Source organism: Rhineura floridana, chromosome 4, assembly GCF_030035675.1.
Source record: "Rhineura floridana isolate rRhiFlo1 chromosome 4, rRhiFlo1.hap2, whole genome shotgun sequence".
NCBI lineage: Eukaryota > Metazoa > Chordata > Lepidosauria > Squamata > Rhineuridae > Rhineura > Rhineura floridana.
In genome coordinates, this window is record NC_084483.1 from 171,523,570 (window position 1) to 171,546,604 (window position 23,035).

Below are 23,035 nucleotides of genomic sequence, written 5' to 3' on the forward strand. Positions count from 1 at the left end.
GGGAGGGTAAGGTAATGACCAAGGCTGAAGGGGAACTGTAACAAATGGTGGCAGCGGTGAAGAGAATAACAATACCAGTATTCAGAGTCTCTGGGAATACTAGTATTGGGACGTTACTGGTGGTTGCCTAGCAGGGGGATCTGTTGAGATCTGTGCTAGAGCGGATAGGTAAACCATAAGAGAGTGCGGTCCGGACTGGTGGAGTCCCTGGTGGTGCCTAGAGATAGGCAGTAACCACGAGCAGGTAGGAACCTGACAGGGAGAGCCAGGGAAGGACGCCTCACATTGTGCACTTCAGTCTACCCTTTAGAATTCCTTCCCCTTAAATATTAGACTGGCACCATCTCTGTTATCTTTTCGGCACCTACTGAAGACCTTCCTCTTTCAACAAGCCTTTTAAGCAGAGACCTTATCCCAGTCTGTGTCTGTGTTGGAATCACTTTTTTAGTTATTTTAAAAGCTTTTTTAAAAAAAGATGTTTTTAAAGATGTTTGTTTTAATATGTTTTAAAGTATTTTGTTTTTAAGATGTTTTAGAGTGTTCTTAATGTTTTTGTTTGCTACCCTGGACTCCTTCTAGGAGGAAAGTGGGATATGTGGTGTAGTAGTTAGAGTGTCGGACTGGGAGCTGGAAGTCTAGGGTTCAAATCCCTGCTCAACCATGAAGCTCACTGGGTGACCATGGGCTAGGCACTGTCTCTCACCCTAACCTACCTCGCAGGGTTGTGAGGATAAAACTGGGAGGTGGAGAGCCATGTCTGAATGCCACCCTGAGCTCCCTGGAGGAAAGATGGGATAATAGTAACAACAACAACAAACGAACAAACAAATAAATAAAGTGGTGGAGGACCAGCATTGGAAGGAATCGCTTGGCTGTCAGACATGCTGGTTCCCAGTAGATTAAGGGCCTTTTCTAGAGAAGACTACAAACACAGGATTTCTTCTGGAAAAGATCAGGCTAAAAACATCATTTCCTGGCAGATGCTGGCATGCCTGCCTGTGTCTATATGTGGAAACAAGAGCTCCCTTTCAATGCTGGTTCCTTCTTACCTCTGCTTTGTAAGCAAAACTGAAGTGGTGTTTTAGCTTGCAAAGGGTCTGTGTGGTCCATCTTGGATCTGGAATTATTCCAAGTACTTGCAAAACCCTCTTGAGGTATGGTGAGTACTCATAAGGAATGATCACAAACTTAAAAGTGTTGGAAGCAAATCAGGATATTCACCCATCGTTAAGTAGAATCCATTTAACTCCAGCCATTACTGAATGTTGCATCAAAAGCCCAGAGTCAGGAACTGTTAGGTGCTGCTTGGTTCACAATGGAATCCCTGTAGGTCTGACACTGGCTCCCTGTGCCATTTGAGGCTGCTGATCGAGGAGGGTTCAAGCAACAGTCCCTATTGCACCTAGATCAGGAATGGAAATCAAGCACTGCTTGCATGAAAAAGGGAAGAGGAATGGATGGTCTGTAATGAAATCTAAAAGTCTCACCCTCTAAATCCATGTTTTTCCAAATTATGCCCCCCGTAGCTTTTTAAAATCAATGGCTAAAGTGGCCATCACAAAAGGTAAGGGGAACAGCCCCCTCTAGCCTCTCTGTCATTCAATCTCTGATTAGAAGGCCTCCCAAGTGCCACTGGCTTCCAGATCTGCTGTCTTCCCTTAGTCATGGGCAACGTATCACTGAGGGAAGTGATCAAGTTCTTCCTTAATGCAACTGAACGACTAGTCTTCACCATGCCTGTTTTTTGAGGTACTCATATGCCTTAAGTACTGAGGGTCTGACAGTTTCACAAGCAGTGCATCTGATATCAGCTCTTTCTTAATGGTGTTAGTATGTTAGATAAATCCCTATGTGCCTCATCATGTAAGAACAATTCCATCAAAAGTTAAATGAGTTGGGAAAAATGATAGATCATAAGGGCTAAGACTAGGTTTTAAGAGAGTTTTATTTGATAATTGTTGATGTTCCCAGGTGCTGATATAGTATTGAGTCTGACTGGAGTTCAGATGGGTAATCCTAGAACTTGAGGAAGCCTGAAATGGGAGGCGTGCAATACCTCTGGAACCAGTTTGCTATGAATCTCTGGGGCGCTCTTGGGACAGGATCATGTTGTCCAAATTTCCAGTTTTGTGATGGTACCAAACTGGGAATATGGCAATCATGCAGATAGGCTTTTAATTCTATAATCATCACTATGCGCTGTGCCCTATTTATGTGAATCTATGCACAAATGCCATTCACAATGGAGCGTTACTGTGAAATGCATCTTTTAGTGTTTATTTGTTTATGTATTTCAAATATCCTTTAAGGAGACCAGAGCGGCATACAGTAAAAAAAGTAAAAAGCAATAAAATATCTACTGAGATACTGAAGCCACAATCCAAATCCCTAAATCCAGTTAGCATCTCCTCGAGTCTTCTAAATGCACTCACTTAACAGTGAATTTATAAGTTAATGCTCCGCTACTGTTTATCAATGAAAATTAGATTATTTGTGGATTTTTTTGGGGGGGAAACAAATTGCAAATACATAAATATGCAACTCCAGTGTTACCAAGGACTTTACTGAATAAAATAATATTTGGGATCTTTTTCTGTAAAACAGAAAACAGCTTTTATTTTTCCCTTCCAAATGCATGCATTAGTTAAAACAAGCATTCTATAGGTGATTCAGGAAATAATCTCATTTATGCAGCTGTATTGTCATGTATATAATGGTTTTTTTTTTTGTTTCACAAAAAATCAAATAAAGCCATGGGGAACATGTGTTTTATCCCTCAGAAGAATTGGACACAAAGTCAGTGTAAGCAGTTTCTATTTCGGGATGCTCATGCTGCATGCATAGTAACAATCCACTGATGATACAGAAGAATGACAACAATCATACCCTCTAGCTTTCATCATTTCCCCATTGAACCATTCATCCATGCCAACCAGTATTGGCTGATGCTATGCAAAAGGCTTGTGAATGACCAGACTGTGTTCTTGGATCCACAAGGCTGATCCACAGCTTAGAGCAATGATAGAGAAAAAGTGGAGGCCATCACTGGCATTGAGGAAACAATGAAGCTATGGCATTTAGCAGATTTTTTCTCTTCCATGCAGACTAGATCAGGCCCTCCTTGCTTCCGCTTGAAGCCTTTTGTACAGAATTATGCAGGCAGTTTAGTAGTATTTTTCACTGACGTAATTGTAGTAATTATTTCTTGCACACCACCGTTGTATACTTGTCACAGTAGAAAAGCAGGATAGATTTTTATTTTTTAAAATACATTTCAATATATTTTAATTTTATATTTTGAAATTATTCTAAACAGTGAAATGCCATTGTTTTAAATCTTATTACACATTTCAATGAAAGCTCTACTTTTGCTATTATAAATTATCCTTCATTTTTCCCCACAGCTCCACAAAATGTCCAGCCACCAACAGCTATTTCATTTCCCACATCTCTGTTGCTGAGTTGGGCTCCACCAAAATCACCACATGGGATTATAACACAATATTCTTTATACATGGATAATCAACTAATTTATACTGGAAATGAAACCAAATATATTGTCAAAGGTGAGTGTTGTTTTTTTTGAGGCCTGTGTGACACACAATGAAGTAGATATATGTTAACCTCATGTTTGACGTTTTAGAAAAGTCCTTTCTTAATCAAGCATCTGTAAATGTGGTATATGGCCAGTTTCATGGTAAGATCAGGGACTCACATCTCAGAAATGTTAGAGGTGATCCTTGACATAAATATCTAACAACCCTTTTCCCCATTGACAAGTAAATGTTTAAATATAAAGTAAATATAAGTAAATACATTTTAAGGTGTACATATTATTCATGGGTGGCTAACCTGTGGCTGTCCAGATGTTGCTGAACTACAACTCTTACCATCCCTGATCCATCTAACTCAGTATTGTCTACCCTCATTTGACAGACAGTGGCTGTCTAGGGTTTCAGGAAGGGGTCCTTCCCAATCCTACCTTGAAACATCAGGTTTGCATCTGGGATATTTGAGCTACAAACCCCTCCCCTGAGCTACAGCCCTTTCCCCAATTTAAATTTTGTGGAGTCTGATTTGTGATGTTCATTCAGACATACAGGTCATCACTTGACATTGCAGTCAAACAAGCACATGTAAACCAGTCCATAATCTTCTATATCACATAGGAAATGGGCCTTTAGCATTGTGGCACCTACCCTTTGGAATTTACTCCCCTTAAATATTAGAAAGGGCCATCTCTGTAGTCTTTTCAGTGCCTACTGAAGACCTTCCTCTTTCAACAAACCTTTTAAACGATACCTTTATTGCCATCTGCAACTGTATTGGAATTTTTTTGAAGATATTTTTATTGTTTTATCACTTGCTATTTGCCTCCTGGGCTTTTTGGAGGAAGGGCGGGATACAAATTTAATAAATAAATAAATAAATAAATAAAATACATACTCAATTCTGAGAGCTAGTCCTCGTGAACCCAAAATAGCACCATCCATACAAAAGGGAGGAAGTATCAGCAGACTAGGGAAAAGCACAAAGTTTTCAGAAGCACACACCTAAAAGTGTGTGTGTGTGTGTGTGTGTGTGTTGCAGGGACCAAAACAGCCCAATGGCCATAGAATGCTGGCTGACTATCTGAGGGAGTGGAAAACCAGGGGAAGGGGAAATGGAATTGAGTATCTAGGAGAGGGCATGGTTGGTACAGGAATCCTGAACAGAAGCACTCCGTGTTGCAACATGTTGTTGCAGGTCCCACTTCTCTGTAATATGCATGATGCATATTTTCTTTTCCTCCCCCCCCCTTTTTTTTTTGCAAAATGCTGGTTGTGGACAAATTAACAACAATACTAAGCTAGAAAAACCTGAGTGAAGAAAAAGGTTTTCAGTATATACTAAAAGCACACAATTGTAGGAACTTGACATATTTCAAGAGGGAGGGAGTTCCAAAGAACTGGTGTCACAATACTGAAGGGCCTGTTCCTTATAGAAGCCATGGGGCTATGTGGTACTGTCAGCAGAGCCTTTTCAATGAACAGTGTAGTGGAGAAGTGGTTTGTCAGATAATCTGGTGCCTATTTCAGCCTGAGGGCCAGATTGGAACTTGCAGGGGCCACATACCAATGGCTGAAAACAACCCCTTGGCATGTACCTCTATCTACTTCCCTGTTATCAGAAACACGCAAGACACACAACACTCTCTGCATCTTCCTCTCATCCCACATACTTGCATGCAGTCACACATTCGTACATACTCACATACACCAGACATGCAGACACACACACACGTAATCAGCATTTCCAGCCCTCTACCCCTGGGGTGAGTTGGCTGGAAAAATCCCTCAGCTTGCTTTTTAGACAGATTTCTAAAAAGCAGGAGGAGGGATTTTATTTCCCCATCGAAGTACCACATCACCAAGTACCACAGCACAGAGATAAATCTGCCCCTTAAGAGTAAAAGGCAATACTTCTGCCCACCCGCTATCCCAGCAGTGAAGTAAGGGTGGTGAGGAATCCTGTCTTTTACTGACAAAGAATAGTCAGAGGGCTTCAATGGATGGGTAGGGGCCATCAAAGTTCAGAGACAAGAGATCCCTCTGCTGCCTTTTCCTCTCAAACAGAACTTGTCTGCAGTCTAAGCCTTTAACTGCCAGATGTATAACATCAGGTGATTGGCAGGTGGGCACAATTTGCCCAAAACGGCCTCATGGGCCTGGTAGACCTAATTAGATCTACGAGCCAGAGGGTCGGGATGTATACAATTGCACTGTAATGTTGGGAGAGAAACAGAACTAGCAGGGTGTGCTGCCAGGTTTTAAATTCTGGCTCTGCATGAGAATGCTGTACATAGGAGCTTCAAGTCTATGTTTTGCCTGGAGCTCTGGAGTCTGGTCATTTCTTTATTTATTTACTTGACAGAATTTATGAGTCACATTTTCCACTAACTAGGCGAGATCAAGGCTACATATAACACACAAAAACAAACAATTGTCAAAATAACATTTTAGCACACACTAAAAGAAAAAGGATAAAAAACAATAAAAAGAGATCTAGCAAAGGTTGCATCACCAAGAATCATAATGTTATAAATAGGCTAAAGCTAAAAGAGGCCAACCACATCTTCCTTGTTTTGTTGCTGGCATTTCTGTGCCTTCTAGTCCTACTCCTTTAATGGCAACTTGATCTGCACATGAGAGTGCTTATGCCCATGTTGTGAAAAGCTTCGCCTGCTCATTTCTGCAGATCAAGGTACTGTTTCAAAGAGGGACTTACTCATTTCTTATCCCAGTCTGCATCTGTGTTGGAATTGCTCTTTAAGATGATTATAAAGCTTTTTTAAAAAAGATCTTTTTAAATATGTTTTTGTTTTAATATGTTTTTAAAGATGTTTTAATATATTTTAAAGTCTGTTTTTATTATATTTTAGAACGATTTTAGTGTTTTTATTTGCCACCCTGGTCTCCTACTGGAAGGAAGGGCGGGATATAAATAAAATAAATAAATTTCTAACAGTTTGATCCAAAAGCAGTTAAGCTCAAATACTTGACTTTAATCAAACTTATTTTCATTGATTTTTAGCCATTTAAGTTAGAATGTTTGGATTTAAGGCCATTTTTAATTGAGCCAGCACTATAGAGAGAATAGCACACTCCTCCTCCTTTCCATCTCTCCCTCTGTAGCCCCCATATTATACTAAATTGATGCAGGGAAAAGGATACAGCATACATGTTGTGGGAAAGTGCTGTTATGGTGAGGGGGCATGCCATGCAGACTTTGTTTCCCCCTATCTCCTGTCTTCTACTCAAATCTGTGTCCCTCAAATCCTACAAAATCTCAAAAGGCTGCCACCATCTAACTATTGTGGCCACCAAAATGTCTAGAACGAAGAACCCGAATACAGCGTGTGTAGTGATATTTTCACAATCAAAGGCACAGTATGCAATTAGAAAAGAAAACCATTGGATGAATTTGCATGTAAAAGGAAGAACTGGCAAAAAGCATAAAAAGTAGAAAAATATACAAGAATGCTGAGGAAAATGCCTTTCTAAATCTGTGGCTAGGGATGGAAGGATCAATCAATTTAGGTTTTCTCAGTTTCTCTCCCCCCCCCAATCTTAAATTCAGTTGTCTACATTTCTACAGCAATTTTTAGATAAAAAATCCTCATGAAAATTCTTCAGCATTTTAGTGTGAATTTCTTCTAATAAACATATTTTTGTATGCAGCTTTGACTGATGTACACATTTTCAAACAATTTTTCCTAATTTTGTATGTTACTTTCACTTATATATTTATTTGCATACTTTCCCCTAATATATGCTTTTTTGTAAAGATTGCTTGGCTGTAGAACTGCATTGTAAAATTTGGGTAAGTGTGAATTTGGAAGGATGGCTTTGTTTTGACTTTCATATTGATAGATTCGCCTTTAAATGCAAACTGAATCAAATTTCTCCTCCATCCCTAACAGTGGCCTAAGGTGTTATACTATCAGAGTTCCTAAAAGTTAATATCTCTATTATATGTCCTGTTTTAAAACCATTTCAAATGGTTTCAGGATTTAGGCGACAGGAAAGATGGCTCACTGTTGTACCCTGACAACTATAGCCCTAGGACGAAGAAAAGCAACAAGCTTGCTCAAGAGTACTCCAGTTCCAACCATAAAAGCTCTCTATTTCCCAGTTCCCAGAAACAGACTAACATAGTCTGCAATCTTATGCACACCTGCCTGGGAGTAAGCAACCACTTAAAGCAGTCAAACTCCTGTTCTAAGTAAACATGCATAAGATTGCACTATCTGCACTATCCATTTTATGGGCAGAAGAAATGGCGGAACTGCCATTTGGAATTGGACCAATGCATTTCAGAGAAGGCTGTGTAGGCCTGGCTTGTACCAGTCAACCAGGATAGCTGACATCACTCTGAGGTATTTTTTTTGGGGGGGGAGTTGCCTTAGGAAGGTGTAACTGGAATGGTTAAGTTGACCAGATCTTTAACATCTGGCCAATATGGGTTATTTTTGTCACAAGTAACAATTGGCAAACAATTAAATATTGGTCTGGACAATGGTGCATTAGCAAAACTGGCTCCAAGATTGAGGGGGTTGTCAGCAAAATGTCTTTTATGTCAGTGGACCCTGGTTCAACAAGCTTATTTGGTTACAGCAGCTAGGTCAATTTAACATTTCCTACAATGTGCCTCCAAGGCTACATTACCAACCTCGCCACTTGGTCCAGGAGGCCCAGGACAGCCATAGTTGCTTATTGGTCCTACCAGGATGCTAGAGTCCTAGCAGCTTCCTGCATGTGCTGGATGCAGACACTGGGCATGTGTGTTATGCATCTGCTCATATAACACAGAAGAATGCCTATCTCATTGCATTCCTCTAGTCCAGAACACAGTACTGAACTACTTACTCCCCATCCCAATTTTATGTGAACATGTGAAATTCAGTTGTGTCTAAAACTGGCCAAAATCAAAATATTCTGGCTTAGCTGGCTTGTGGAGCAAGATGCAACTCATTTTCTGATGATACAGGGTCTTTAAATGTGTGGAATTTCTTCATTTTGAGTTAGTACAGAAAAACTTACAGTAATTCCGGTAACATTTCTTGCCATGCGCATCCCATAAGCTACTAGTGTGGTGGGTCACTTCTGACACTGAAAAATGAGTCCAGTTAGAGAACCCCCTGAAGGCTGTTGATGTATACTATAATAAATAGTGCACACTTTAAGTCAAACTTTTTCATTCTGTATTCAAAGGTAATGGATTTTCAGTAACCATAGTAACCTTGGTGTATTTCTAGATAAATACATGTGGTATATACATTTTGGTTTTATTTTTGAATATAAACTACCACATTATGTATTGCTAATAATATGAAAAATAGGATAGAGGTTCTCATAATGACAGTTTAAACTAGTATGCATTTTTCTTCTGCAAAAAAAATAAATATTTATCAAATGTATAGGTGCAATTAATATCTCCCCTCCAGGTTTTCCTATATTCTTGTAGCGTCGTTTATCTTTTTTGGCTTTTTTCTTTTTGCAAGATCTCCATCAATCTTGTGTGTACGTGTGTGCATGCGTGCTGCCTCATTCCTCTGTTTCTACGAATTTAGAAGCAGAATTGGTTGTAATTTTTATTATTAAAAGCATTACTGAAAGCTCCACAGCAGAATTTTCTGTGACACTAATGTTGAGAAAGCAGCTGGAGACTGATACAATTTATATATTTATAATTTTTATGCCACTTTTCTTTGAAACCATGACCAAAGTGCTTTTATAATAATCAAAATAGAATATGCAAGCTATAGAAGTTCTTATGAGATATCAGCAAAAAATTAATGATCAGAATCTCAATAACTACTTTTAAGTGTGTTTCCCAAGGGCTTAGAAATGCCCAGTAGATTTTTAAACACTCCTCCTTTAAACAGCAGGCCACAATACCATTATCACAAACTGCTTTTGAAATGCTCATCAATATCCCATGAGGCTTGCCGTGCAACAGAGGCCACATTCACATCAGACATTTATTCCACTATTATTCTACTTTAAACAGTCATGGCTTCCCACAAAGAATCATGGGAAATGTAGTTTGTGAAGGGTGCTGAGAGTTGTTAGGAGACCCCTATTCTCTTCACAGAGCTACAATTTGCCATAGTTAACAGTCATTTCCTCTTTCCAGAAAACTCTTGAGAATGGTAGCTCTGTGGGGTCCAGCTGTTGGGGAGGGGATTGCTAGTACTGATGAAAGGAATAAAAAAGGCATGGAGGAAGACCTCCAGAAGCCTCTGGGCCTGCTACTCGAATTGATGATTAAACCCCAGACCCCCCCTTCATCTGAATTGGCTAGTGAAGAGTCTTCACAGGCACCCAGCCCAGACCTAGCCATTGAACAGATAAATTATAACAAACGATCGGGATTCTCCCAGAGAGAGCACAGCAAAGCAACTTGTCAGGACCAAAATATAACCATATCTCCAAGGTCAAGAAGGCTGAAGAAGAGACACTTGCTATTAGGTCAATTTCACTCTGCTCCTTGAGCCCCCTCTTACAGCCCTTGCGAGAAAGAGTCAGAATTAACCAGTAGAAGTCAGTGTCCTCCTCCTCTCTGATATAAAGGTGTAATAAAGCCTATTTAGACTTGTTGTGACAATTCATATGTTGTTGCCTCCATGTACCTAGTATGTTCCTGAGATATACTAGTAGGTTCCTGTATTGTATCCTGAGACATGATTAGTTTGCTCCAGTTCTGTATCCTAATTCAAGCCTAGAGTGTGATGCTATGTTTACATACTGATTTCTGCAATAAAGCTTCAGGCAGAAAAATCCAGCCTCCCAGTCCTGAGTCTGCTTCTTTGGTTAGGAGCCAGAATAGGTAGAATATAGGGAAGGGCACCTATTAAGGACACATTTCCCAGAGACACTAGTTGTCCAAATTGATTTTAATTCCTTTGGAATAAGCCAGGATTATCTTATTCTGAGGAGGGTAAAAGCTCATTTTTAGGTTGCTTCCAGATCATCTGTTTGTTGAATATTCATCCCAATTTGTGTGGAAATTAGATGACTTTGGCTATTGAGCATTCATTATGATTTGTCTGGGGAAATACTAAATGATGTTGTATCAAACAAGTGCTATTCCACACTTTCCAGTGCATTTTCCTGTCACTTTCCTTATCACGAAGCTCCTAGTTAGAGGGAAAAGTGTGTTTGTTCTGCAAATCAACTTGAATTGTGCAGCCTGAATTTGTTGGTATGTGAATCCCACCTGAAAATAGTGACAGTCTGGAAATACCCACAGCTGAGCTGAGTCATCACTAGTAGTAATGCAGCTTCAAGTGATGAAAGAGCTATCGGAGGCTGAAATGAGAACTGTGCTTTCAAGGCAGATGGGGGGGACCTTCACCACTACAAGTACGCTATTCTCTAGTCACCTAGCAGGGCAGGTGGTTGGGTGGATGAAGAAAGAATCTACAGCTGAATAAGGCTGCAATCCTGGGAGTAAACTCATATTAAGGTCAATGTGACTTACTACTGAGGAAATGTGTATAGGATTGTATTGCAGTGCAGAAGGCTGATTTTTACTTTTTTGCCAGGAAATGTGCACACTGGTTAACAGGGAGGGAAGAGGCTTTTCATTTGCCTAGGTATTCCCTCCTTGTGTGCTTTTCTTTTTGTGTACATGGGTTTTGTTTTGCTGTTTTTGTTTTTGAAGATACATTATTTAGCCTTATGAGACTGGGAGAGCCAAGCATGAAAATACTAATCAGGAAAAGGTGGCTCGGACACATGTTCCAAATTAATGAATAGTTTAGATTGGGCATTGTGCCCTACAAATGGTAGCCTATTCAGAGATACCCTCCCCTCAACCACATCTTGATTTAGAAATATCTTCTGGCTGCAACTGACACCATAACCTGTGTAGAAATAGCACCATGCTTGCCCTAACCTTCCCTTTTAATGTTTGTTTGTTAATTATTTATTTATGATGTTATATTCCTCCCTTCTTCCTGAACAAGCCCAGGGTTGCAAACAAACAAAACAATATAACAAGAAAAAGAAAAACTTACTAAAAACAGTTAAAAACACTCCGAAACACAATTACAATTAAAAGAAATTCTAAAACATAGTTAAAATATTCTAAAACACAGTTTAAAACATTCTAAAACACAGCAGTCTATTTATTTAGTTATTTATCTATTCATTTATTAGTTTTACACCCCAGCCTTCCTCCAAGTAGGAGCCCAGGGCGGCAAACAAAAGCACTAAAAACACTCTAAAACATCATAAAACAGACTTTAAAGTATGTATCAATTAAACATCTTTAAAAACATTAAAACAAAACATCTTTAAAACACCTTTTTTAAAAAAAGCTTTAAAAACATCTTTAAAAAAAAAAGCTTTAAAACATATTAAAAGCAATTCCAACATAGATGCAGACTGGAACAGTTAGTCTAATGTTTTTGATTCAGTAAGAAAAAACTAAATCACCACTAACACCACACTGTTACAGTGGGCTGATTATGCTAGATTTATGGAATAATCAAGCATCTTGGTTAGAGTTATAATGCAAACATAAGATGGCACAGTCTGACTGACAACAGTGACATCTCCATTGATCGGCGCTGAGTGTCATTAATTCTACAGATCTGGAATGCGGATTCAGCATGTCTGAAACCAAAGGGCAAATCAGGCTAGCTGAGTTTGGCATATCAGTGTTTCAGCCTGAAAACAGAAGGATTTAATCCATTCACTCAATTTAACATTATGCAGCCAGGTAGAGAAGAAGCAATATGTCTGTTTGTTGCATCTCTGCTGTATCATTTTCTCTGGCAGTTCATTTGGGCAATGTTAAATAAAATCTCCTTATTTAAAATCCTTTTAAATAGTGTTTAAATATTTCCACTGATACAATTTACTAAAGTGGTTATCCTTGCTGCAGATTTCAGTTAACCTTGTCACAGATACTAAGCCCAAAGCTACATTGTAGACTTTGAGGGGCCTTGATTATAGAGCAAAACTTAATGGTGTTGTTATAATACCACAGTTGGACAAGCTTCTGGAGTCCCTTGTCCTTCGATCAAATTTGGGTAAAATAAAGAACCAGGGGAGAACACACATTGTCCCTGCTTGGACTGCTGAGCACTTGAGCTATTAAGAAAACACTTTCTAAAAACAAACACACAGTTAACGGCACAAAAAGAACAAAAATATTACAAAAGATTTGCTAGCAGCTCCACATCCACATGTTGGTAAGAAAAGGAAGTTTCCTACACTGTTTGCAATTTTGGATTATGACACTATTAAGTTTCTGTTGCACCTTTATATTGATAATTTGTTTACTGTTCTTGTGAGCCACTTCAAGCATAATTTGCAAAACCAGCACACAGATTATGATAATTAAGGAATGAGTAGGAATCTGTTTTAAATGGATGTATACACGGAGTTTGACGGTTCTGACCTGATTGAACTTTGCCCACATTGGACTGCCTCATTAATCAAGTGCGGCTTATGTCTGAACTCTTGTGGATTGTTATTTAAACACAACAATACCTGACTAATTAAGCACAAAAGTATGTATATTATACAAATAATATGTATAGAAGACTCAAGACCCTTTCTGAAGCATGATTTATAAGTACTAATACATAAGTATTTTGTACAGTTATATGTATTGTTGTATGCATCTGATTATGGGCTGATAGGGATGGGGGAGAAATTAGATTCTCTTTACATTTAATTTATTTAAAGTCAAACCTACCTAATTCTCAATTTCCAAAACAATATGTGAACCAAAGCATAGCCATCCTTCAAAATTTGCACTTTTCTGAATTTTGCAATGCAGTTCTCCAGCCAAATACAGCCAAAGTGTACAAAAATGCATATACTAAAATGTGCATTGAAATGCGTATATTGGTGGAAATAACATACAAAATGCATTATATTAGGAAAATGGATTCACAAAAATATGTATATTAAGCAAAATTGCATACTGCCCAGTACACATAGGGGAAATTATGTATTTTGTTGAGCCTTGAAACTCAGTAAATGTGGCAGGCATTATCCGTCAGTCTAACCTACTTCACAGGGTTGTTTGAAGATAAAATGCAATAGCCATGTAAGTACATGCCTTCTCTTCACTGCAAAGCGCTTGCAACAATGGTAGCAAGGTGGAGGAAGGGAGATTTTTTCCAAGGCATATGAGAACTGCTGTGCATCATTTATCTCTTTATGTACTCAGGGTACACGATTGCAGTCAGAGTTTCAACAGAGTTTCAGCAGATGTAGAGAGCGCTAAATTAGGATACTGAGGCCAAACCAGGAAAACCAAGAAGCTCCCCTATGTGTTTGGTTTTTTAGTAGAGCATATCTACTTATTTTAATTAAGTTTTCAAATATGTCATTTTAAACAAGCCATTAATGTTTCAAAATCACATTATATTGCTTTTAACATGCTTTAAAAATGATCTCTTAAGTTTGAGATTCTCTTTTAAAATGGGGCTTACTAAATTGCATTTCCATAGTCGGATATTTCTATAGTTTCATTCTTTTTACATTTCCTGGAATAAAAGGTATTGTATTAAAGAATTCACACAGTAAGCAACTCACAGTGTAGCTGATCCTAGAATTACTGAGCAGTGACTAATACTGTAAAACAGAATTTTGTAATAGGAACTAGAAATGTAAACTGGAAATGAAAAATTGTGTTTGAACTAAAATGATGCTGGCAGCATAGATATTAGACGAACTGTGTAATATATAGATATTACAGGAACTGTGACCTATATAGCAGGATAATTATTGTTGGCTGGCTGTTAACCCCTGGGCTGTAACCGAACATTACAGGTGTATCACATCAAATGCACCTGCTACACTGGGGACTCTACCTGGTCTAGGATAGTAATGACTGATGGCAACACAACCAGTAGCTGTAGAAGAGACCCAAAAGCGATCGTTTATTATTGTCCTCCTAAGATTTAACATTTAACAGTATTCTCCTCTGAGGCACATGGGGAATAATATTACACATTATATGGAAGCTCCCACTTACTGCTGAAGGACGCAGATCACCTTGAAACCATCGGAAATGTTAGCTGCTTCTGGAGAGAACCTGAACCACCCTTTGCTACCATTAACTTACTAGAAACTGTGTGACTGAATTCAGAAACAGGTTCATTGATATGTCATGTCTAATCATTTGGCTGTACTAGAACCTTTCCTATGCATTCTCTCTCATTATCCAACTGAATATAATGTGATATAATAGTACTATTAAAGTATGTTACAGTGTTCTAAATGTAAGACATCTTCTTTAAACCCTTTCCCATCTTTTAGAAAATATTATTATAAATATGTGATTATAAATATTAACTGTCTGAGGGGAATACTACATTATGTCGAGTTCCATGATTCTTCCAACTGAATCCAAAGACTTTGAGCGGATGAATTGTATGTAGAGCAACATTTAACGGTTTCTTTTTTTCAGCTCAAAATCACCCTCCCCAAGATGCTTTTTCACATGGAGGTGGGGAGATCTGAGCACCTATCTCCTTCCTATATCTTACCTTGTGTGTGAAGCTTGGCAAGAATAAGATTGAACTCAAGGAAGGGAAGGGTTAATTATCTTCCACTAATATGCTACCTGGCCCAGGATGCTTTGGGTTTAAAAACAAATGGAAGTAAGAATAGCAGAGCTCCACTTACTCTGTATCTTGAGCCATCACACATTTAAACCTGACTGCCAATGAGGTATGAGCAAGATTTGGTGGCACAAGTGGCTCACACCATTCTTGAAAGGAAAACAATTCTGGTTAGATATTGATAAAATTGTATGATAAATGTCTTACATCTTCATGTAAGCATATGTATAATGTTGGCATGTTTTTATGGGCAAATAATACCTTTTATTGATTAGATTGATTATATCATTTGGTTTTTTTAAATGGTATTCGTGCTTTTTATATCATTTTCATATTTATTTTGTTTCTAAAGGGTTTAATATGGTTTTAAGAATTTTAGAAAATAGAAATAATAAAGATTGATTGATACATCAACACAATCATGATGCCCCCTAGCTTATTTTGATAGCGTAGGCACAAATTACCAGCATTCTTTGAGGTTGTTCTGGTTTGGGTTTTAATTCTACAAACTAGCTCAGTTTCTCAGCTGAATTTCTAAACCTTGTTGCCTGCCTGTGTACATCCTTTTAGGGTGTAGACCACAAGAGAACAAGGTTGGGTATCTAACTGAAAAACTTCATTAGTGCAAGCACTTTCGACTGCACAACAGAACATCCTCTACCTTTCCATTTCCCATGTACCCCCTAAATACAGAGGAACCTCCAGAACATTTTCAGAGGAAGCATAGGGAGAGGAAGTCCTGTTGTGAAGCCAAAAGTGCTTGCAATCGTGGGACTGTTTAGTTGGATGCTACCCCAGGATTCAACAGGAAGTTGCCACATTTTTATCCTGCTCCTGCCCCTTTGACAGTAACCTGATATACATAACTTGTCAGGCTGCTGTTTGAGGCACAAGAGCAGGTTTCATTGATGTTTTTACTTTCCTGTTTTTATGTTTTTGGTTTTGATTTTTGTTTTTCTTGCTCTCCGTTAGATAGAAAGGCCCTGAATTCGATTACAAGGTATTTCCACAGGGGGAAAGTTTTTGTAACCCCTTCTATTTTGTGAAATGACAGACTGCTCTTGCTGAAATCTCATGTGCCCTCTACACAAGTATTTAAAGTACTGTGGCCCTGGACCACCTTTGCATCTTGTCACCATATACATCTCCATCTAAACTAAGTCCTAGGAAGTCTGTGCCACTTTGGATGTTACTTCAAGCTATCTGAATCTTTCACGTTGGGTTACAAATGAGAATAGAATGGTGCTGTGGCATGTATGTATGTTTAAAGTAGTTTAATATTCAAGTGGAATGGTTATAATATTACGCCTTCTTGCTACATTATGTTGGTTCTGTTGAGTAAAAAAAAAAAACCTCACTCAAAATTACAATTTCCTTCAAAGAATAAAAATTAAATCAGAGGCTGTTATCTCTGGATAGACAACTGGGGACAGAAAAGGCAAGATTTTTTCCCCTGATATGTGGAAGATACCTGACTGATGAGAGCAGCAGGAATGTTTCTGGTAGGGGATCAAGAGAGCAATCATCAGACTGAGGGTGGGAAAAGGCACATGCACTTGGCCTTATTGGGCCACAACAAAGAGCATAGTGCAGACAGTTTTTTATACCACAAGATTAAGGTGTACATGCTTTGGAAATATACCTCATGGCTAGACCTGGATGCTGGAAAATTTTTTAGTTTGATTCTATGTTTATTGACATTGAAGCCAAGATCCAAACAGCTATTTTAGGTGAGGCCAAAGACTTTGCACATGGTAAGATTTTGATTATTTTTCTTTGAACATACTGCACCATATCACAAATTTTCCTCAGTTTCAAAAGTGGCTTGCAAGTGAATGTAGAAACTCAGTTTAGTCCAGTATTCACACTCTGCTTTAGCATGTGGAACTAATAGCATGGCTGCTGTCATAGATCCTGCCAGAGTGTTGGAGAAATATTTTCATATTTTGCAAACCTGCAGGTGTGCCTTTTAAAGCAGGGGTGGGGCACCTGTCACCCTCCAGATGTTGTTAGATTACATCTCTGACCATTAGCCATGCTGGCTGGAATTGATGTCCAAGGACATCTGGAGGGCCAAAGGTTCCCCATCCATATTCAAAACTGTGTAATAGTGAAAAGTATGCATTAACCAAACTTGTAAATTCAAATTTACAGTATGTTTAGTTGTGAAATATTATAAGAGCTATGAAGAGAGTTATAGCTGTGTTTTCCTGTTTCAGCCATCTTCCCCCGTTGAAGCATTGCCAGAGTTGTGGAACTAGGTTTTGTACCGATCACCCAAATTGTTTACATAAAATATTATAGTCTTTTAGTTAGTTCTGCATCCCATAATGTTAAACTATTACTCTAAAATATGGTGTTCTATGTCTGTCTTTCTCTGATTGAAGCTTATTACATAAACTGCAGTTTAGCTTCAAAAGTTGTTACAATTTTATAGGACAGATATATTCATAGCCATCATACAGATATATACTTACCATATACATTTGGTTCTAGTTAAAGACGATGTACTACAAAAAAGAATAAATAGTACATAAGCACTAAAATTAAGTGAACATAAATCAAAGTATGTAAGAGAAATACCAGATTAGCATTCTTTAAGTAAAACATAAACTTAATCTTTGAAGATGTTTATCATGAAGGAGATGAGGAAAGAGAGTTCATTACTGTTCCAGTGATGGCATTACTGCAAATACTAAACTCCATTATTGCAGATACAGAGTATAAATGCAACTTCAGCCTGCTGATATTGATTTCTTTTTATGCCGTTCCTAGCAAATGTATATGGTGGCATATAAATAAACATCTGGATTCATAATTTAAGAATAGTGTTGTTATTTAATCATTCCAGTAAAGTACTTTGTGACACAAGGTCTGCAGACGTAAGTAGAAACAAAGTGAGCTAAAGAAAAAGCAAATATTAATGCTGATGAGACTGAATTGCCATGGACCCTGTAGCTAAAAAGAATGACCTGATATATGTTACAGTTTTATGATAATTCTGAGACACTGAGCAAGTGGGACTGTGGCCACAATCAAACACAGAGCTAAGTGTGCTTTAGCCCATTGATTTCAAATAGGCTTAAGCTTGCTTAACTCTGTGTTAATTCTAGACATGGTCTTTGATTAGATCAAGCAGACTTTAAGCTAGTCAGTGGAACCAAGCTATTGCTTTGCTATACATTTGTCATTCTATGGCTCCACCCATGGGTTATAATGCTTGTAAGCTGTCTATTGGAATCAGGCTGGTCTCCATTCCAGAACTGTTATTGTGTTATTTGCTGTCCTGGGCTCCTTCCAGAGCTTGGAAAAGTTACTTTTTTAAACTACAACTCCCATCAGCCCCAGCCAGCATGGCCACTGGATTGGGCTGATGGGAGTTGTAGTTTAAAAAAGTAACTTTTCCAAGCTCTGGCTCCTTCTGGGAGGAAGGGTAGGATATGCATTTAATGAATGAATGAATGAATGTTCTGGTGACTCAACAGTCATGAGTCATGATCAAAAAGCAGCATACAGACATGGAGCTACTGCCACACAAATAATTTGGCAAATTATTTTGTTTTGGAATGTGGATGGGAGGCGGAGTAAGCATTTGAACTGACCCTTAGTTCTGCTTACCTACCACCACCCACTCTCATCCTTAAATTCCTCAAAGATTTTCCTCCTAAGTTTTGTAAGATGGATCCTGTTTATATGTCACTTGTTATTACGTGCTGATCAGGCAGCTGGCTGGGGAGGCAGAATGGCAGAGCTCCAAGCTAATTAGAAAAATCTTGTGGGGAAATACAATTTAACCTCCCATCCTAGATCTTTAGATCACAGTCCCCTTTCCCCTAATTGCCAGATCATTTCTGGGCCCAATTCAAAATGCCCACACTAGTGTTTAAAGCCCTAAATGGCTTAGGTCCCAAATATCTGAAAGACTACCTCCTTCCCTACAATCCCTCCCAGGTGTTGAGATCAGCAGAGGGGGCCCTTGTAGTAGTTCCACCACCCTCAGAAGCTTGGGTGGTGGTGGCGGCCCGGGAGAAAGTATTCTCTGTGGTGGCCTGTAGTATGTGTTTTCAGCCCAAATATTATCATCTGCAGGTGATATATCTTTAAATATGTTTGAACCCATATTCAATTAGCATGTTTTTGTTGCTATGATGGAGGCATAGAAGTTTAGCACTTCTTCATTAATCTTCTTGGGCCTCTCAGGGATCCTACTTTTTGTTAAATCAGCTGAGTACCCCGACAGGGTGGTACAGTAATGAACTTGATAAATTAAGAAAATTATATATTTCTGCAATTTGTTTCTGTGAGCTCATTTGCATGTCATTAGTGAATTGCTCCTGCTTTGCCCTGCCTAGATCCTGCCACTGGGAGGAAACAAATATCCCCTGGCTTGGCATTACATCTGAACCAGAGATTCTGATTGTTTCACTCCTCACAAACTACACTCTGTAGCAAAGATTTCTTCTTGGCTTACTGATTATGGTTTGTAGGAGCAAAACAGACCACAATCCTTGTTTCACACATAACACTAACCCAGAGGTTGTGAGCAGAGCTTGGAAAAGTTACTTTTTTTGAACTACCACTCCCATCAGCCCAATCCAGTGGCCATTCTGGCTGGGGCTGATGGGAGTTGTAGTTTAAAAAAGTAACTTTTCCAAGCTCTGGTTGTGAGTTGTTTCTACCCAGCCCTGATGGGGAAGAACAAAACAGTCCAGCTCAGGGGATTCACAGTAAACCATTAACTATGTTTTACCTTGAAGTGCAGATTGGACTAGTGTCACTTAGAACAACTGCTGGTAAGCAGACTTGTGAGAACAGAGTGCTAGACTAGATGGGCCCCTGGCCTGATCCACAAGGACTCTTCTTATGTTCTTACTAGGAAAACAATTAAAATCAATGGCTGATACTTATTACAAGAACTTTTGGGGTTTTATTTATAAAACATTATATCCTGATGTTAGACCCAAATACGGGCCCCCAGGCCAACAATAAAAAGATCACTTTTAGATTAACAAATAAAAACAGAGGAACTAAGAACATAGCCAGATAAAATCTAACTATATAGTACCAACTAAATGCATGGTGAAACAAATAGATCTTGCAGTGTACCATCAATGAGTGAGCCAGCTAAGCCTCTCAACAGAGAAAGCTCCACAACTACTATGAAAAATGTCCAGTCATAGTTTCGAGTGGGGATTTAACAACTGAAGTGGAGAAGCAAGAGTAGAATGTTACTTCTACCGTGCAACCAGGGGTAAATTGCTTATGGAAATGTAAAATAAAGAGCTGCAAAGCTGAATGGAATAAATGCTTACTGAGCATAATGAATTCAAGGAGGGGGCTAGTGTGCTGTCAGCAATGCAAACACTAGACTTGGTCCAGGGAGACCTAGAATCAAATTCCCATTCAGCTCTGTAGCTCACTGCATGACTTTGGGCCAGTCACTATCTCTAAGCATAAGCAATGAAAGAGGGTTGTTGGCAGGATAAAAGATCATGTACACTGCCTTATTGAACTCTTTAGAGGAGGGATAGCCAATGTGATGCCCTCTAGATGTTGTTGGTCTACAATTTCTGTCATCCCTAACCATTGACCCATTGTCTAGGACTGATGGGAACTGATGTCCATCAACATCTGGAGGGTATCACACTGGCCACCCCTAATTTAGAGGAAAGGAAACATACAAATAAATAAGCCATCTGTGTATATAGTGTCCCCATATTTTAGCCTGGGTCAGGTTTGTTTCTCACAAATGTGATTCTTCCAGTATTACAGTCTGGCATAGTCTAATATGGCCATTGCAAAGAACTACTGAAAGCTTTGTTTAACCAGTTTCCAAACAGAAGAGACTGTTCTAACAACCCACTTTAATTGATAATAACTGATCAGGAAGCTCCTTGCTTGGTCCTCATGAAACAGGAAAATAACAGAAGCATGGAACAGAGGGAATTAAAAAATATACCTTGATCTGCACGCTTGAGATTGGGGAATTCAGAAGTCTCTTAAGGGTTCACCACTTGTGAATTATGCATCTCACACTCACTACTAGGCGTAAATGCATAATTCTAATCTGTTCTTATTATTTATTTATAACACACCAGTAGAATGTAAATCGTCTGCCTCCTTTGAGCAAGCTTATCATGCCATTTAAGGTATGCAGATATTTCAGGGGAGTCTACACAGACAATTTGCCTAGCCTAGCACATTGATTCCAATTAAAGGGCATATAAACTGCTAATGATAAATTAAACTTGCTCTCACCAGCTCACAGGTGGGCTACTTATGGGGTGTTGCAAGAGAAAGTCAACAGAAAAGAAGTATTCATCCTGAAATAATATACACAATGTTTTAATCTTCTCTGCTTTTATAATACACAATAAAGAATATTAGATATGGATGGGGAAATAGTGGTTATCTACTTTCTGGCAGGGGCATTTGAGTCCATTAACAATGGGGAAAGGGGGCAGGTAACAATGGTGGGTTGTAAGGACCACAGCAGCTTATAAGTGGCTTACTGCTGACTGTATCTTCCATTATGATACTCCATCTCTAGCTAGTCAACACTGCACTTCATTGGGGCTCCATCTCTAGCTAGTCAGCCCTGCACTCATGGGGTGGGGACAGGATTCCTAGGGTGGACTAGAGTGGAGACTGCTTCATTTCAGTTTGCAGCTGGGAGTTTAAAAGGGCCCCAATCCAGGCAAAGGCCCATTTTTTTATTTGCTTTCCTCACTCATCTACCCTTCTTCAAGTTACTAGGAGAACCTGTTTTCCTTTGCCATAGACTTTTGTTGGTTGTTAACTCACTGAACTGGATTTTTTTTTTAACTAGACCTTGGGATTGTCTGACATGGGTCATGGATCCTTCCTCATAGCCAAAGGATTATCTTTCTTTTTCTTTTTTAGTTGATAGGTTCAAGTGTTTAGCTGTTCACAGTATTGCAGCTGGAGTTTGCACCAAGCAGGGAAATTCTATAGGAAGTCGTCAAGCAGGAGTGAGGTATTTGATTAGATGTGTCTGATATGGACTGGCTTGCAATGCAATGTGTCTATGGGTAACATGGAGAAGCTCATGCTGTCTGTTGCCTTATGCTGCACTTCCTCCTTGGTTTATGTAGTTTATTGTGATGGTTTATGCATCAGTTTTCCCTGATAGCATTCAAGCTGTCAACAACATCGTGGTGTCTTCCCTGTCCACTTCACACCAACTTAATGGAAGCAATAAAAAGTTGTAGCTGTTTTCAACCCAGCTGATTGTGTTTCTCCTGACTTTCATTTCTCTCACCCTTGCTCCCCATTCAAGACACAATCAGAGCTCTGTAGTTTGACAGTCCAGTTAAAGATAAATGACTGATTTGTATTATATTATTTCTAAACTGCCTAAAAGCCAGTAGTATTTAGTTATAACTCCTGTATGTGTGTGTGAGAGAGAAAGACCTTGGGGGCCCTCCAAATGTCCTTTTACTGTGCATTCATGCTGATTTGTGACCATGATGCTATTGGGGCAGCCATATACAATCCCACTTGCAATAAAGTTTTGGGATGGTCACACTGCTTCAGAGCATATCCTGTAATTGTTGCTGAAATCCCATAACTTTTTATACTACAAAATTTTGGGGAGGGCGGTTGTCCTGCTTTTGTTGGGCTATTGCTCCTCCAGACAGCAATAATGTGGTAGCATTAGGGCAGTGTTTCTCAACCGGTGTGCCTCCAGATGTTGTTGAACCACAATTCCCATCTTTCCTGACCATTGGCAATGCTGGCTGAGGCTGATGGGAGCTGTGGTCCAACAACATCTGGAGGCACACCAGTTGAGAAACACTGCTTTAGGGAAACATCACAGAACAACTAATAAAGTGTAATAATGTGCAGACAGTCCCGTATAAATCTACCACTAATGCACTA

The 23,035-nt window shown here is 39.0% G+C and overlaps 1 protein-coding gene across 1 annotated transcript in view; it reads left to right on the forward strand.

Moving 5' to 3' along the window:
- USH2A (usherin) overlaps positions 1–23,035 on the forward strand; it is a 766,975-nt gene that overhangs the window by 325,179 nt on the left and 418,761 nt on the right. Inside the window, exon 31 of the mRNA XM_061626123.1 lies at positions 3,405–3,566. Coding sequence (XP_061482107.1) covers positions 3,405–3,566 — 162 coding nt within the window. The remainder of the gene's footprint in view (positions 1–3,404; positions 3,567–23,035) is intronic.